The sequence below is a fragment of the Giraffa tippelskirchi genome, chromosome 5 (assembly GCF_054371585.1).
Source record: "Giraffa tippelskirchi isolate mGirTip1 chromosome 5, T2T-mGirTip1v1.2.pri, whole genome shotgun sequence".
NCBI lineage: Eukaryota > Metazoa > Chordata > Mammalia > Artiodactyla > Giraffidae > Giraffa > Giraffa tippelskirchi.
The window spans coordinates 7831375-7850481 of record NC_137279.1 but is presented as its reverse complement, the minus strand read 5'-3'; the positions used below and the strand labels follow the sequence as shown (position 1 = coordinate 7850481).

Here is a 19107-nt window from a genome sequence, read left to right as displayed (position 1 = left end):
TCATGCTTAGGTCCCAACCCATTTATTCAGAAAATTACTTTTATGGACAGGTCAAAATGAACACAGCCTTCCCATCAGGCTCACCTTCCAAACAAAATCACTTCCTGGCCCCCTGGCTAGAGAGAGCCCTTTTCCTAAATTTGTCATTACAGCTGGGCAACCTATAATACTCAATGAAGTAATTAAAGACAAATCTGAGCAATTACTTACATTCTTTACAATAATCAGATGGTATTTGCAATCCAAAGAAGCAGATGGCAGCAAAAGTAAGCTGTGTTCACAGAGGCTTAGATCAGTTCAGTCCCTGTAATAAATTATGATGGAAAACTAGGATATTGCCTGTTAGCTACCCCCTTTTGCAAGAGCAATGAGAGAGAGCAATATTCACTGAGCTCAGGAATGAAATATAAGACTGGATGAGCCAGAATGGATTTTCTGAGCAGGGCCAGGATGCGGGGGGTGCAAACGGAGGCTTCTAAAGAGTACAGTTTAAGTAGATACCGCCTCCCACAGATGTGCGAGTCCCCACCCTCAGGTTCTTGCATTAGGCTGGCAATTGCAAGAGCCAGCCCGCCACTGGTTCCACACTGGAAGCGATAATAAAACCCAGTGGCAAGTGAGCCCATCTGGAGAGCAACAGCCAGAAACGGCAGGGGGGGCCGAGGGATCTTTTAGAACAGAGACTCCAGGCCGACTGTATGTCCATGGGGCTAAATCAAGAAGACTAAGAACACTCAGAAGAAGCACCCGTCTATCCAAAGTGCGTGAGTACAGGAGTAATAGAAGGATAAAAGCTAACGTTCGTAGACACCTACTGTGTGCCAGATGCTTTATATGTATGTATTAGCTTCTTTAATCTTTAAAATGACTTTTAGAGATGTACTATTATCAGTACCAGTATAATTTTTATTACCCTGTAAAAGACAAAAAAACTGAAACTCACATTTGAAGTATGTTGCTCTGGATCTGAGAGCTAGTAAATGCCTGCTCTGTACTATTAACTAAGTCTACTTTTTTTTTTTTACATTTTTGGTATTAAAAATGAATAAAAATAAAATTAAGTCGATTTTTTTAATCTACAGTCCCACATACAAAGATGTCATTTTCAAGAAAAACAGACAGCAATAAAATCATCAATATATATATTATGTCCCAAGTTAGTAAGAGACCACTTTAGACACAGCCCTTTGTGCATCTTTACACAGACTGGGTGAGAAACTTTATCTCCCAATTTTTCATAGCCTGACAATATGTTTGAGAGGTTCAGAAAATATGGATTGTCCACCTGTTAGATTAAAAAACCTAAGTGCCAAAGGCGACTTGAGTGAAGGGCAGAGAAAGGATGGTGGCTCCTCCCACCAGACCTCCCCGAAGGACCTTAACAAACAGAGCCACTGACCTCCACATCCCCGTGAAACTGAACATGGTGCTCACACAGCGAGGGAGGGGCGGCGGGGTGAGTCCATCCAAGCGCATGAGCAGAGCTGGGACACCAAAGAGCACCAAGTACTTGACGTAGAAAAAGAGCACTTGGGCCAGCGCCAGTCCTCCTGAAAGACAGAGGGCCCGTCAGACACAGTGACAAGAAGTGGAGCCGTCTCCTGGGGAGGATGCTCGTTCCAGGAGACACACCGCCTGCTCCCGCCTCTCTGACCACTCACTCCCCGTCCTCCTCTCAATGCACACGTTTCACTGTCTCCCACGACAGTTCTGGGCAGTGAGATTTTTGGATTAACAATACTGAAATCTGCTTTATTATTGTGACAAGCAACAGGACCCCTTAGCAGCTGTGCTTTTACAGACGCTAGCAAAGGGCACACTTTGAAGTCATAAATATGTGTGTGTGTGTGTGTATACACACACACATGGCATTAAAAACCATTAGAAAGGAAAAAATCCTTCCCCAGTCCTTTCAAAACCTCACATGAATTCACACCCACTAGGATGGCGAGAAGTGTAAAGTCAGATCAACAACGGTGGCAAAAATATGGAAAAATTGGAACCGTCATACACTGTGTGTTGGCAGGAAAGTAAAATGAGGCAGCCACTTTAGAAAATATTTGGCAATTCTTAAATAATTAAACATACAGTTACCATGCATGCATGCTAAGTCGCGTCAGTCATGTCCAACTCTTAACGACCCTATGGACTGTAGCCCACCAGGCTCTTCTCTCCATGGATTCTCCAGGCAAGATTACTAGAGTGGGTTGCCATGCTCTCCTCCAAGGGATCTTCCCCACCCAGGGATGGAACCCGCGTCTCTTACATCTGCTGGATTGGCAGATGGGATCTTTACCACTAGTGCCGCCTGGGAAGCCCACAGTTACCATACGACCCAGCAACTCCACTCTTGGGTATACACCCAAAAGAAATGAAAACAGATGTCTACACAGCAACTGGCACCCAAATGTGCACAGTAGCATAATTCACAACATCCAAAAGATGGACAACCCAAATGTCCACTGATGGACAAATGGGTAAACAAAACATAGTGAGTCATACAGGAGAATATTATTCAGCCATTAAAAAATAATGAAGATTCACGATGCAACATGAATGTTGAAAACATGCTAAGTGAGCCACAAAAGACCACATATTGTATGATTCCATTCATATGAAACTCCAGAAGAGGAAAAGAAAGACAGAAATAGAGACAGAAAAGTGATTACTGGTTCCTTAGCACTGAGGGGCTGGGGAATGAAATTATGGGGGGTGGTAGCTAAACAGTAGGGTTTCCTTTTATTTTGCTGTACCAGGTCTTAGATGCGGCAGGTGGGATCTTTAGTTGTAGCATGCCAACTCTTAATTTCAGCACGTGGGATCTAGCTCCCTGACCTGGCCCTCTTGCTTTGGGAGCTTGGAGTCTTAGCCACTGGACCACCAGAGAAGTCTTTAGGGCTTATTTTTGAGGTGATGAAAATGTTCTAAAAATTAAGGTGATGATAGTTGCCATATCACCGATGGATAGTGTATCCATGATATACTAAAAGCCAATGAGTTGTACACTTTGAATGGATGAACTGTATGATATGTGAACTATATCACAATAAAGCTACTTAAAAAAAAAAAAAAGATGAGGGCCCCAAGCTGCAAGAACCAACGTCTTCCTGGCCAGAATCGTGTCTTTCTGGAAGGAAAGGAACACTGAGCGTGGGCACAGGGTGAGATCTGAGGCGGAGACACACGCTCTGCTCCCACGGGCGTCCACCTGCCCCTCTGAGAGCTGGACCTGCGTCTCCAGCTAAAGCTCAGGATGCTCCCCTGATCAATACCTCCTGTGGTCTTCTGGGCCGGCTGCCCCCACCTCTTCACCCTGGGAGGAGGGCGGGGACCTGAGCTATCAGTCTGTGGGGAACTGTCAACCTGGGCAAGCTGCTGGCCTCAGCAGTGGGGTGAGGAGGTGAAGCCAGAAGAACAAGGACAAAGTGCCCGAGGAAACCCTGAAGTAGATGACCTGTGGCCACATGCTGTCCAGCCTCCAAACTCACCTTCGCCAGTGTGCAGGGAAATGATGCAGGCCAGCGATCATGACGGGGCTGATCGACCTATCCGTGGGATAACCTGAAGGAAATAACTAAGCCTTAAAGAAATACTAGCAGGAGATACTACTGCCTGGTCCTCTTGATGTTACATGGCAATCACTGCCATGGAATGTGCGGCTGTAAATAGTAACTCTGAGCCAGAAGAAAATACATAAGCCATTTTCTAAATATACAGTGTGCATATGTGCATGCTAAGTCACTTCAGTCATATCCAACTCTTTGCAACCCCATGGACTGTAGCCCACCAGGTTCCTCTGTCCATGGGATTTCTCAGGCAAGAATACTGGAGTGGGTTGCCGTGCCCTCCTCCAGGGGATCTTCCTGACCCAGAGACTGAACCCGTGTCTCTTACGTCTCCTGCACTGGCAGGTGGGTTCTGCCCACCAGTGCTACCTGGAAGCCCAAACATACAGTTTGGGCAAAGGTAAATAGCAGTTCAAATTCAAAAGCTACATGTCCTGCAAGGAGAAAATCCCAGGAACCACTACATGTCAGTCACACTCAGGAGTTGTCAAACAGGTTCTTTTTGGAAACCAGACTACAGTCTTCTTTGTTGGAAGAGCTGCCATAATATGGTAGCCTTCTTGGATGTATGATAAGAGATAAGAGAAAAGCTGATGTGTGTATGTGTGTGTGAATACGTGTGTTGTGTGTATACACAAGAAGTGGGAGATGTGTGCTAACACCATCTTAAAAGCATTTGGGGGTGGTGGTGCACAGGAATATACTGGATGGTGAAGAAATCAGCTCCACTGTCTAGTATGGTGGTGAAGGAAACTATAAAACATTCCAATATGAACCCCCAGGCTCTAGTCAGAAAAATCCCAGAGTTACCAAAAGGCAGGACATAAGTAAGAAAGACTAATTGAAAGGCACAAAGCTTCCAGAGCTGACAATGATCAGCTGAAGAACTGAAGACATCAAAGGACCTATGGAAGACTGTATCTACTGAAGCCTGAAGCTAGGGGAGGTTACGGCCACCCAGGGGTCTGTTATGGATGAAGCATCAGATGTTTCTTTTCCTTGTTAACAGGGTGTGAGATCAGGGAGAAAGGGCTGTTCCTTGTCTCAAATACTGCATTTAATTTGACATTTCTGTACAGTTGTTATACATGAGGCAGATGAATTATAGTCCATAGCTGAATCTACATTTTTATGAATCACCATTTGCATACAATCTTCACCGTTTGTTGGTACTTTCATACCGAACTGGGCTATGAGCAAAGGGTTCATTTTGTACAGATGTTTAATAGCATTCTATGGCTAGATCTAATTGAAGATAAGGCTATTGGGGACTTTTTCCTCAATACGGATGGAAAGCATAAGAAACCACATATTTATCAATATGCAACAAGTGCCCTATTTATCTGATATTATTTTTTACAGATTAAGATACAAAAGGCTTATTTTTTTTCCTTGACATTTTAGTAACTGGTTCATAAGCTCATAGAAAAAGAAATGTGAATAGTGGTTGTAAAAGCACTATAACTGTAATTTGTGTATCGTTTAGTCTTTCAGGAAAAAAAAATGTGTTTATACCCATGAGCTTAACAATTCTGCCTCCTTGCTATTGATTTGCATCATCCTATGAAAGATGCATGGCTCATTCTCTCCAGGCGCTCACCGAACTTTCTTCTCGTGGTCTGTGCTGCCCTCATGGACGGTAGCCAGCCAGGCTCCTCTGTCCATGGAATTCTCCAGGCAAGAATTCTGGAGTGGGTTGCCATTCCCTTTTCCAGGGGATCTTCCCGACCCAGGGATTGAACCCAATCTCCTGCATTGCAGGCAGATTCTCTACCACCTGAGCCACCAGGAAACCCAAGAATACTGCAGTGGGTAGCCTATCCCTTCTCCAGGGGATCTTCCTGACCCAGGGATCGAACCCAGGTCTCCTGCATTGCAGGCAGATTCTCTACCATCTGAGCCAAATGGGAAGCCCCTTATGATTATCACACCAGACCACAGCTGTGCCCATCCTGTGAGACCATAAGCTTCTCAAGGTCAGGAATTACATCTTATGCCTCTTGTATTCTCAGCACCTAATTAATATCTGGCCTTCCCATGTGGCTCAGCTGGTAAAGAATCCGCCCACAATGCAGGAGACCTGGGTTCGATCCCTGGGTTGGGAACATCCCCTGGAGAAGGGAAAGGCTACCCACTCCAGTATTCTGGCCTGGAGAATTCCATAGACTGTATAGTCCATGGGGTTGCAAAGAGTTGGACACAACTGAGTGACTTTCATTCACTTTCACTTTGGGGGCTTCCCTGATAGCTCAGTTGGTAAAGAATCCGCCTGCAATGCAGGAGACCCCGCTTTGATTCCTGGGTTGGGAAGATCCACTGCAGAAGCGAAAAAGCTACCCACTCCAGTATTCTGGCCTGGAGAACTCCTTGGACTATATAGTCCACGGAGTCACAAAGAGTTGGACAGGACTGAGCAAGTTTCACTTTCATTTTTGCTTCCCTGGTGGCTCAGTTGGTAAAGAATCCACCTGCCATGCAGGAGACCCAGGTTCAATCCCTGGGTCAGGAAGATCCCCTGGAGAAGGAAATGGCAACCCACTCCAGTATTCTTTACTGGAGAATCCCATGGACAGAGGAGCCTGGTGGAATATATTCCATGGGGTTGCAAAGAGTTGGACATTACTTAAGAACTAAACCACCACTATAACTAATGCTTAATAAATGTTTCCGTGTAAAGTAACTAAATGGATAATTCACCCTGTCGTATGAAAACTCCTTGTTATCAGAGTTTTTCTGGGAGGCAGACTGATATTCTAAAACCTTTCCTGTATCCTGAGGATTAAGTCATACTGAAATTCAGACCTGCCACCAAGTAAAAGAATCCTCTGTGATGGGAATTTCTTGGTGGTTCAGTGGTTAAGACTCCATGCTTTCACTGCCAAGAGCCCAGGTTCAATCCCTGGTCAAGGAACTAAGATCTCATAAGCTGCATGGCTAAGATCTCATAAGCTGCATGGCAAGGCCAAAAACGAAAAAACAAAGTTATTTTTTAAAAAAATAATCTTTTGCAGGTATGGGATCTCCCAGCATCAAGAACAAAGCTGGGAAGGGGAGAAAGAAAGAGAAGTCCTAGCTCCCGGCTTGTGACTGCCTCTAAGTGACTGTGTGGTGAATTCTACCACCCGTGGGCCACCTCCAACTGGAAGGGTCTCAAATTCAACTTGTCCAGAAGAGAATGAGGGGGGCTTCCCTGGTGGCTCAGTGGTAAAGAATCTGCCTGCCAATGCAGGAAGACATGGGTTCGATCTCTGGTCCAGGAGAATCCCACATGCCGCAGGGCAACTAAGTCTGCGGCCACAACTATTGAGCCTGGGCTCCAGAGCCTGGGAGACGCAACTCCTGCAGTCTGTGTGCCTAGAGCCTGTGCTCTGCAGCAAGAGAAGCCACTGCAATGAGAAGCCCACGCACCACAGCTAGAGAGCGGCCCCACTGGTCACAACTAGAGAAAACCCCATGCGGCAACAAAGATCCAGCACGGCCAACAATAGTAACAAATAATGAAATCAGGAATTTAAAAAAAAAATTCACACCAAAAGAGAATGAGGTTTTCTCTCCCTCAAAACTAGAAAGAAAGCAGACTTTTGAGATAGGAGGAGATTAATTCTACAAAGAGTTCTAGGAGAAGGAGATTAAGAAAAGGCCCCAAATGTGGCGGTTCTCTGGTGTTCAGCCCTTCCTCCACTGACACCCTACCTACCCAGCCATCTGCACTCTCTCTGCATGTGATACGACCTCAACATAATCTGAATTTATATAAAGCAGCTGGTGACTGTCTCCTATGTGGGTTTCCCCCCTTCTTCCCAGTTCTGGTCCTCAAACAAGAGGCTGGAGAACCTCATGTTGGGGTGGGGGGAAATGAGTCAGGCCCAACTCACTTTTCCTCCTGGAACTACTCATTTTACCCAGTTGCACCCTTGACTTTCTCTTTGCTCACAGTCATTCCTCTGCCTAGAAGTCCTCCTCTCTCAATTTTGTCTGCAGAAACTGTAACCTTTAAGGACCCACCTAACACCATTATTTCACAAAGTTTTCCTAAAAGTTCCAGCCAAAACAGTCACATGCGTTCTTGCAAGTTCATAACATGGGGCAGCTTTCTGTCTGGTCACTATAAGCTCCATGGGGCAGGGCCCACAGCTGTCCTCTCTGCCTCCAGCCTCTTAGTCCCAAGCAGTGCCTGGCACAGCGTGGACAGGATCAGTGGCTATTGGCTGAGCGAAGCAATGGACTGAAAAAATACATGCACTTTCACATATATTATCCCACTGCTATTTTTACTCAACCCTGGATCATAAGTACTACTCCCGTACGTCAGATTAAAACAACAAACATTAATGAGAAGTATGACTTCCTCAAGTATCAGAGGTCATCAACCCTGGATCTTAAAACCCAGGTCTCTTGTTTCCAAAATCAGTGACCTCTCCCACTCCAAAGGCCATGCTTCCAAAGTAAACTCTCTCTATTCATCTTTATTATAAGTGTGTAAGTTGTTCTTCCTGTAATATATAAGATGATTTTATATAAATCCTTAGATTTTAAAAATTTATTTCATTTAATTATTTCATAATTTCTAGTTATGACATTATTATCTATCTAGCATCCTATCAGCTGTAGCATACATGAGGAAGGGGCATCAACACACGCATTGCATGTTACCTTCTGGGCATTTTTGAACTTGCTCATATTGTCTGCGAGCAGACTAGATGCTCAAAGCCCATCCCCACATGGCTGAACATGAGGACCTTTAAGTAGCAGGTGCTCAATACAGAATCACGGATCCACCAAATGTTGCTAAGGGTTGGAAGCTCTTCCCGGGGGTAAACAAAAGGGTCTCAGTGGTACTAGATCCCCCTTTGAATTGTTAGATCTCTTACAGACCTGAAGAATAATTTAGCATCTGCCTAGTGAAAAGTCTTCACAAACCAGAGAATGGATCAAGTCATGTCTTATGCCATGGTTTGCCAAGGATTGGAGAGAGACACCCTTTGGCTCCACGGGCCATCTTTGCCTGTCTGAGCCCTGTCCTTGGGATGCCCACAGTGGGTGAAAGGCACTGGCTCCAGCTTTCCTCCCTTTCAGGAGGCATGTGGTCTCGGCACCGTCACATGGTCGCATCTGTCCCAACCAGCTTGCGCCACCCTGACCCACCGCTCCCACCTGTCCTGGGCTCCTGCCTCAGTCCATGCCCTGCCCTCACCCCTAGACCGTTTCTGCTCCAAAGCCAGTGACTCCAGTCACTTTCATCTTGCCCATCTCTAACCTGTTCTAGATTTTGTGAACTATTCTGTGATTGTCTGCTCAGATTAGAAGGCCTAGATATTTCATAAACGTTTCTTCTCGCATAAAGTTCTTTATAAGAAGGCTGCATGCCTACAGTGAGCAATACTGCATTTTACACTTAAAAACGGATAAGAGTGTAGCTCTCACGCTAAATGTTCTTACCGCAATAATAAAAACAGAACCTTTCATATATGAGAGCTGGGTGAAGTATTAGATGTACAAAGATAAAGCCAACCAGAACACAGACCAGGAACCACAACATAGAGGAAGTAGAATCACATAGCTGTAAGATTTTTCCCTCCACGCTGGGAACATTGGGAGGAAGGGAGGCTCAGGTGCTGGGAAGGCCAACACCGTGATGACCCAAGGACGAAAGAGCAGATAAAACCCAGGAGGGCCTTGGACACAGGAACGGAAAAACCAGGCCCTTATCGTCCTTCCTTCCCCCATGTTGTAACTATTAACCGATTTCAGGTTCTCCTGAGCAGTGTGACCTGTCTCCCCTCCTACCCCACAGGGAGAAGAAATCTGCCTTACTCTTCCCTCCCACTCAGTATACGTGCCTCATCCAATCAGCAAATGACCCACAAGACCCCTATCCCACTCCTTGTACCCTGGTTATCAGTTCAGTTCAGTCGCTCAGTCGTGTCCGTCTCTTTGCGACCCCATGAATCGCAGCACGCCAGGCCTCTCTGTCCATCACCAACTCCCGGAGTCTACCCAAACCCATGCCCATCGAGTCAGTGATGCCATCCAACCATCTCATCCTCTGTCATCCCCTTCTCCTCCCGCCCCCAATCCTACCCAGCATTAGGGTCTTTTCTAATGAGTCAACTCTTCGCATGAGGTGGCCAAAGTATTGGAGTTTCAGCTTCAACATCAGTCCTTCTAATGAACACCCAGGATTGATCTCCTTTAGGATGGATTGTTTGGATCTCCTTGCAGTCCAAGGGACTCTCAAGAGTCTTCTCCAACACCACAGTTCAAAAGCATCAATTCTGCGGCGCTCAGCTTTCTTCACCGTCCAACTCTCACATCCATACATGACCACTGGAAAAACCATAGCCTTGACTAGACGGACTTTTGTTGGCAAAGTAATGTCTCTGCTTTTAAATACGCTATCTAGGTTGGCCATAACCTTCCTTCCAAGGAGTAAGCATCTTTTAACTTCATGGCTGCAATCACCATCAGCAGTGATTTTGGAGCCCAAAAAAATAACGTCTGACACTGTTTCCACTGTTTCCCCATCTATTTGCCATGAAGTGATGGGACCAGATGCCATGATTTTAGTTTTCTGAACATTGAGCTTTAAGCCAACTTTTTCACTCTCCTATTTCACTTTCATCAGGAGGCTCTTTAGTTCTTCTTCACTTTCTGCCATAAGGGTGGTGTCATCTGCATATCTGAGGTTATTGATATTTCTCCCAGCAATCTTGATTCCAGCCTGTGTTTCTTCCAGCCCAGCGTTTCTCATGATGTACTCTGCATATAAGTTAAATAAGCAGGGTGACAATATACAGCCTTGACGGGCTCCTTTTCCTATTTGGAACCAGTCTGTTGTTCCATGTCCAGTTCTAACTGTTGCTTCCTGACCCGCATACAGGTTTCTCAAGAGACAGGTCAGATGGTCTGGTATTCCCATCTCTTTCAGAATTTTCCACAGTTTATTGTGATCCACACAGTCAAAGGCTTTGGCATAGACAATAAAGCAGAAATAGATGTTTTTCTGGAACTCTCTTGCTTTTTCGATGATCCAGCAGATATTGGCAATTTGATCTCTGGTTCCTCTGCCTTTTCTAAAACCAGCTTGAACATCTGGAAGTTCACGGTTCATGTACTGCTGAAGCCTGGCTTGGAGAATTTTGAGCATTACTTTACTAGCATGTGAGATGAGTGCAATTGTGCGGTAGTTTGAGCATTCTTTGGCATTGCCTTTCTTTGGAATTGAAACGAAACCTGACCTTTTCCAGTCCTGTGGCCACTGCTGAGTTTTCCAAATTTGCTGGCATATCGAGTGCAGCACTTTCACAGCATCATCTTTCAGGATTTGAAATAGCTCAACTGGAATTCCATCACCTCCACTAGCTTTGTTCTTAGTGATGCTTTCTAAGGCCTACTTGACTTCACATTCCAGGATGTCTGGCTCTAGGTGAGTGATCACACCATCGTGATTATCTGGGTCGTGAAGATCTTTTTTGTACAGTTCTTCTGTGTATTCTTGCCACCTCTTGTCAATATCTTCTGCTTCTGTTAGGTCCATACCATTTCTGTCCTTTATCGAGCCTATCTTTGCATGAAATGTTCCTTTGGTATCTCTAATTTTCTTGAATAAATTTCTTAATTTATACCCTGGCTATAAAAGTGGACTAAGGACGCCTGTTCAACATCGGTTCTCCCTCACGCTGGCCCGCTGTTGTAACAGCGTCTCTCACTCTAATAAACTTTATTTCCTTCTCCTTCCGTCTCCTGTCCGGAAACTCTTTCCCAACCCACACCCAGACCATGACAAACACCAGTGGTCAGAATGACTGTGATGTTCACAGGTCCCCGCAGAGACACAGAAGAAAAGAGAGCTACTGCCAATTTCATGAAGCGTAAGCGCACAGCTTAGTGAACCTTGTCCAACTGAACACATCCTGTAGCCCAGGACCTCCGAGAAACATAACGTTACTGGCGCCTGAGAAGTCTCTTCTCGCAACTGTCACTTCACTCTTCCAAGGACAACTACTGCCCTGGCTTCTCATAGTATCCACTAGTTTTGCCTGTTTTTGTCTTTTATGTCAATAGAATCACTCAGTACATAGTCGGAAAAAAAAAAAAAGATCGCTATTGCCTTGCAGTGGTTCTATAATGCTCTCTGTCAGGGAGATGGACTGGGGGTGCGGAAACCGAGTTAATAAATGTGACTGATGGGGAAGGATATGGGGCAGCAAAACTGAGGAATCATTTCCAGGAACTCCAGAAGAGCAAGCACTCAAGTCAGGAAGAAAAGAACAGCGTGCTGGGGAGAGATGCCAGCAGTGCCCGTGAGCCTTGCCCAACCTGCCGAGGCCAAGGAGAGAAGGGGAATTCCGATTATGTCTGGTCACTGAGCTCTGGGAATAAATGACTACAGCTAATTCTGTAGTTTCAACCTAAACCTAAGAATTACAAGTTGAACCTGTAGCCCTCACCAGTGTCTTACCTCCTGGACTCAAGGGATAACTGACCTGCTACAGGTGAAACCAGTTAGAACCCAGTAATGAGTTCCAAAGAGTCGGACACGACTGAGTGACTGAAGTGAACTGAATGAGGTCAGACTTCACCCACGACACCAGCCTGAGCAGAATCTCTAACTAACGTAAACACCTCTCATCTACCTACCTGGGCATGGTTTGTATAACAAGATTCCCTGCTCATATTACAGTGATAATATGCATTAAATAACTGGCTGTACTTGAGAATGACAAGGCCACCCACACCCAGCAACTGACCCTCCAAGGCTCAAAAAAGAGGGTAGTCCCAACGCATCTCTCCCAAAAGCAGTTCACAGAATCCTGCTTCTTAGAAATGCAAATTCTGAGTATTCAGTGCAAGTAATGCCAACCCAAGGAGCCTGGAGAAGGCAAGAAAGCAGTCAAGGAGGCTACAGGAGCAGTTATCAAAGAGCCCAAACCCTCAAAAGGAGATGAGCCAAACGAGTGAGTGACAAATGAAGCAAGAACACACTCAAGTCATTCAAGAGTCATCTTGAAGGTGGAACGTTCCAGCCACACAATTTCTTTCTGAGCAACATACAGGAGAGGCCAGGGAGGCCAGGCCTTCAGGTGGGTCCTCACTCCAGGAGGGGGAGCAGCCAAGCAAGGGGACGAAGGCCTACGCTCTGCTGACGGGGGTGAGTCAGAGCTCTGCCCTTCCTGCTCCCCCTATGATAGTGACCATCGGACCTCCCGCACCCTCCACGTGTGGCTCCCCAAATGACTGAGGGTCTCTCCCAGGGGCCGTATTCATTACCAACAGCTATTTTTAAAATAAAGTCACACATGCAGTGAGCGTGTAAAGAAACACATGAGTGCAAAAATCACCCAACTCAGGACAGTGGTTACCATTTAAAAGGAGGGAGGGAAAGGCAATCAGGAGGGATCTCCATGGGGGCTTCAGCTATGTTGGTAAGACTTTCCAAACTAAGTGATGGATAAACACACATTCACTGTATTTTAATGACTTTTTAAATAGCTCACACGTGAGTGTGTGTATGCACGTGAAATATAGCCTCACTGTCAGGGCAAGTTTACCAACAAACTAGTTTGAGAATACATTCTGGCATAAGAATAGCAGCTACTGATTACGAAGTACTCACTCTTTCTATATGTCAAGCAGTACGCATCATCATTTTTAATTCTCACAACATACCTCTCGGTGGGCATGGGTATTATCACGACCCACATTTCATAGATAGGAAACTGAGCAGCAAAAAAGGTTACAAAACTCGCCTAAGATCACACACAAATACGAGTCAGAGCAGAGTCAGAACGTGAACCTGGATCTGCTGCCTCCAAGTCACCACGTGGACTAGACTCACATACAACTGAAAGTAGACCCAGAGCAGAGTCCATGTGAGGTAGACCAGATGACAGGATAACAAGGGCGCTGTTACAAGGAGCTGAAGGAAATATTCTAAGCAGGAGAAAAAACAAAAACAAAACAGACCGAGTCAGAGCTTTGAAGATCCTCAGAAAAGCCAGCCTCAGGGAGCACACTGGAAGCAAAGATATGCAAGAAGCAAATGCACTGTGCTGAGCAGGTCTGGGTTCACAGGTTTGAGGATCCTGATCCTCTTAGCATCAAAATAAGTAGCTATTAACTCAGAAACTCAGAGAGTTTACCTTCCAAAATGCTTAATCTTTGGGCGTATAAGGCAACACAAAATCTAGTTTTCAAAACTTTCCTCTTGTTAGAGTATAAACCACCAAAATGCCTCTCTTCAAAGAAAGGGTTTGTTGCTAGGGGAAAAAAAGGTTATCTGGATAGAATACCAAATCCTATTTGCCCATTCTCTTTTTGCTGTTGTGTTGTTTTGTCTTGGCTTCATTGGGTCACAGTTGCAGCATGCCAGATCTTCACCACGGCGTGAGGCTTTCTCTCTAGTTGTGGTGTGAGGGCTCAGTAGTTGGGACGCACGGGCTTAGTCGCCCCGTGGCATGTGGGATCTTAGTTCCCTGATCGGGGATCAAACCTGTACCCCCTGCATTGGAAGGCAGATTCTTAACCACTGGACCACCAGGGAAGTCCCTGCCCGTCCTCTTTAACGGTAAAATTGTTAACATCTTTGGGGAAAACCTATGAACACAATAAAGCACAAAATCAAAATAAATCTTAAACAAATATCAAGGTGTTCTAGAAGCATTTTTAAATGGTAAAATGAATTTAAAATCTTTGCAAAATGATTATTGCCATGCAACAGAATAGATATACTGAATTAAGAATTTAAGTCTACAAAAGCCCTTCTCCATCCAAAACCTGTGAGGGAAGAAGAACCTACTCAGCAAAAGCAAAGTCCTACCACACATACAGCTCTGTAAGATTTAATGAAGTCATGTGGGAAAACGAGGGAAATTTACATGGAGCTGAGTGACCTGAAAACTCTGAAAAGCAAATTTGCAGGTAGAGACCAGGTGTGTATTACTGTTTGAATTTTGATGCTTCAGTGTGACTCACTTTGCCCAAAAGAAGTGCTCTGCAAAATCTACGTGCAAAAAGAATTGGAAATTGACTACTAATTAAACTATTCTATTGCAAACCCTCCAGGAGTCAAAAAATCCCTTTAGGAAGCAAATAATTGCCTCCCCAAAGTATCGAACAAGTTCAGGTTTCCATACATCAACTTTGATTAAAAGAAAAAGATGCTTATGTTATACAAGAAGTTATCTGTACACTAAGCTACCTGGGCACAATAATGGGTTAGGTAGGGATCAACAAAGATCAGAGTATTCTGAGGAATATTTGGGAGGGAGAGGGAAGGCAAAGGATAGTCAGTGTTTTAAATAACTGTGGTGCAACTTGCTACCCTTTATGATACCACACAGAGCAGGCATCTCGCCCATTCTGCAAGCACGCACCATGAAATTATCCTCACACCACATGGAGCATCTGTAATTGAACAAAGTCCCACAGTAGTAAATCCCAGTGTAGCTTCAGGTTCACACTGCATTAATTTCAAATAACTTCAGGGTTCTAGTCCAAGGAGAGGATTTATAAAAACTAATTTTTTTCTGGTGTATCTTCACAAACTTTGGAATATCTCATGCCTCCAAAGGGTGAAAAAATGAAGAAACTCTTAGGCCATTTGACATATGTTTGCATCCCCCACTTTCAAGCCAGATGTCAGATGTCAACTGTCTGATCCCTCTTCCCTCACTGTGATGTTGTAGAAGGAGAAAAAGCCAAGGGATGGCTTTGTTAGCATTTAGATAGGTGCACGGACATTATTTAAGCACAACTGGTGCTTAAACACTTAGCTACACAACCCTCTGACTGTGTGCGCCTATGAGACGGGTCTCTAAAGTCCAACCAGCGAACAGTTAAGGTTTAAAAAAGACTCTAATGTACATTCCACAGAGCTCCATTGTATCTTTACCTATGACGTGGGAACAACTCATTTGCCATTGTTTTCACCACACCATCCCTTCAATCACTGCCAAACCCCTTGCCAAAGCTCTCTTTTAACCCCATAACCTCATATACCTGGATTTACCATGGTGAACCACTATTCAATAATGTATTTGAGAAATGTGATCTTTTTGAGGTCTTTTAAAGAAAAGCTGTAAGCCACTGGCTTTGCCCTTCTTGATCCTAAACTCCTAAACTCAAATTCAGGGATAGTTTCATGTTGCCATATTTTGTCTTCTAATGAGATTCTGATGTTCAAAAGAAAGTGAGGATATATGTCATCATATATTTGTGCAAACCCTTAGAATATAAAACACCAAGAATGAACCCTTATTGTAAACTATGGACTTAGGGTGATAATGATGCATCACTGTAGGTTCATCAATCGTAGCTAATGTACCCTCTCTGATAGGGGATGTTTATAGTGGATCTGCTGGGGGAACAGGTGTTATATGAGAAATCTCTGTGTTTTCCTCTCAATTTTGCTGTATACCTGAAAACGCTATTTAAAAAAAAAAAAGTCTTTTTAATAAACAACAAAAGAAAAGGAAATCTCAGTTACTATCTTTTAGTGATACTACTGAGATGTTTATGTATAATGATAAAACATCTGGGATTTGCTTCAAAACAGTAAGGGAGAGAATACAGATGAAAGAAAAATGGCCATGAATTGATAATTATTGAACCTGGGTGATGAATATATAGGGGTTAATTATATGTCTATGCTTTTTATTTTTCCAAAGCATGAGCTAATTTAAAATAGAAGCAGTAAGAGCCCCCACTAGAACCCTGAATTTTAGCCAGAAATATTCAACTTTCTCTTCACCCACCAACCAAATGCATTAGTGGGGCACAGTAAACAAAAGGGACTAACGCCAGCACAATTCCAACTCCTTCTTATCCTGTGAGCACAGAAAGTCTGAAAGGGGAAAAATGGAGAGGGCCAATTATAAGAAGGAGAAGAGACAGAATGACATGAGGCAGAAAACAAACATGCTTATCAGTCCTGGAATCACTAGGAACGGGCAGCCTAAGCAGCATGTCTCCATATAAGATGCCCTGCCACTATCTTCATCAATAACAGTATTTATTGAGTTTATTCAGTCCAAAAAAATCATGTGAGAAAACTGTTAATCCCAGAAATTCCCAGGCCTCTCCTTTCAGATTGTGGTTCAGTAGATTTGGGTTAGAGCCCTGAAATCTGAATGCAGAACAAGTCCTGGGAGGTTACATCTGGTCACGTTTGAGAAATTCTCAGTTAGAAGATCCACATCCTACTCCCTTTCCCCATGTTTAAAAACATATATCAAACTGTCAAAAGCAATTTTCCTGGGGAAAGTGAGGTTACATTTCTGTTGCTGTTCACTCCTATTTTCTGATTTTCATGTGTAGAAAAAAGACACCTCTCTTGCTCAATCTCTTGTTTCTATGACAGAACTTCAAAGGTAACATTCCAGACTCATTCTGACACTCATGGCCAAGTTATCCAAGGAGAGAATATGCAGGGAATTTCAAAGGAAAATCTTGTGCCACAAAAGGAAAGATATATGCATCTGAATACAGAGTTCCAAAGAATAGCAAGGAGAGATAAGAAAGCCTTCCTCAGTGATCAGTGCAAAGAAAGAGAGGAAAACAACAGAATGGGAAAGACTAGAGAGCTCTTCAAGAAAATTAGAGATACCAAGAGAACATTTCATGCAAAATGGGCACAATAAAGAACAGAAATGGTATGGACCTAACAGAAGCAGAAGATATTAAGAAGAGGTGGCAAGAATACACAGAGGAACTATACAAAAAAGATCTTCATGACCCAGATAACCATGATGGTGTGATCATTCACCTACAGCCAGACATCCTGGAGTCCGAAATCAAGTGGGTCTTAGGAAGCATGACTACAAACAAAGCTAGTGGAGGTGATGGAATTTCAGTTGAGCTATTTCAAATCCTAAAAGATGATGCTGTGAAAGTGCTGCATTCAGTATACTAGCAAATTTGGAAAACTCAGCAGTGGCCACAGGACTGGAAAAGGTCAGTTTTCATTCCAATCCCAAAGAAAGGCAATCCCAAAGAATGCTTAAACTACAGCGCAATTGCACTCATCTCACACGCTAGCAAAGTAATGTTCAAAATTCTCCAAGCCAGGCTTCAACAGTACATGAACTATGAACTTCCAGATGTTCAAGCTGGATTTAGAAAAGGCAGAGGAACCAGAGATCAAAATGCCAACATCCGCTGGATCATCAAAAAAGCAAGAGAGTTCCAGAAAAATATCTACTTCTGCTTTATTGACTACACCAAAGCCCTTGACTGTGTGGATCACAAGAAACTCTGGAAAATTCTTCAAGAGATGGGAATACCAGACCACCTGACCTGCCTCCTGAGAAATCTGTATGCCGGTCAAGAAGCAACAGTTAGAACTGGACATGAAACAACAGACTGGTTCCAAATTGGGAAAGGAGTACGTCAAGGATGTATACTGTCACTCTGCTTATTTAACTTATATGCAGAGTATATCATACGAAATGCCAGGCTGGATGAAGCACAAGCTGGAACTAAGACTGCCAGGAGAAATATCAATAACCTCAGATATGCAGATGACACCACCCTTATAGCAGAAAGTGAAGAGGAACTAAAGAGCCTCTTGATGAAAGTGAAAGAGGAGAGTGTAAAAGTTGGCTTAAAGCTCAATGTTCAGAAAACTAAGATCATGGCATCTGGTCCCATTACTTCATGGCAGATAGATGGGGAAACAATAGAAATAATGACAGACCTTATTTTCTCGGGCTCAAAAATCACTGCAGATGTTGACTGCTTCCATGAAATTAAAAGACGCTTGCTCCTTGGAAGAAAAGCTATGACCAACCTAGACAGCATATTAAAAAGCAGAGACATTACTTTACCGACAAAGGTCCATCTAGTCAAAGCTATGGTTTTTCCAGTAGTCATGTATGGATATGAGAGTTGGACTACAAAGAAAGCTGAGTGCTGAAGTATTGATGCTTTTGAACTGTGGTGTTGGAGAAGATTCTTGAGAGTCCCTTGGACAATCAAGGAGATCAAACCAATCAATCCTAAAGGAAATCAGTCCTGAATATTCATTGGAAGGACTGATGCTGAAGCTGAAACTCCAATACTTTGGCCACCTGATGCAAAAAACTGACTCATTGGAAAAGACCCTGATGCTGGGAAAGATCGAAGGCAGAAGAAGAAGTAGATGACAGAGGATGAGATGGTTGGATGGCATCACTGACTTGATGGACATGAATGGAAGTTCCAAAGGATGGAAGTTCTCATCTTCCATCTTCAAAGGAAGCCCCAGGTTTCTCTGCAAAGAGCTCTAGTAAAATAAATACCTCCTCAAAAAGTCACATTACTCTACAGCCGAGTTACAATAGCCAAGGTGTGGAAGAGCAACCTAAGTGGCCATCCACAGATGAATGGTAAAGATACGGTGTCTATACACAATGGAATATTGCTCAGCCATAAAAAAGAATGAAATAATGCCATTTATAGCAAAGTAGATGGACTTACAGATTATCATATAAGTGAATTAAGTCAGACAGAAGACAAATACCATATAAAGCATTTATATGTGGAATCTTAAAAAAATGACACA

At 43.8% G+C, this 19107-nt stretch overlaps 1 protein-coding gene across 6 annotated transcripts in view; it reads right to left on the bottom strand.

The window, feature by feature from the left end:
• Nucleotides 1-19107, bottom strand: part of HHAT (hedgehog acyltransferase) — a 340025-nt gene that overhangs the window by 211172 nt on the left and 109746 nt on the right. For all 6 annotated transcript variants that reach the window (XM_081489707.1, XM_081489706.1, XM_081489704.1 and 3 more), the window contains one exon: nucleotides 1400-1550. In XM_081489707.1, the coding sequence (XP_081345833.1) occupies nucleotides 1400-1550 (151 nt within the window). The remainder of the gene's footprint in view (nucleotides 1-1399; nucleotides 1551-19107) is intronic.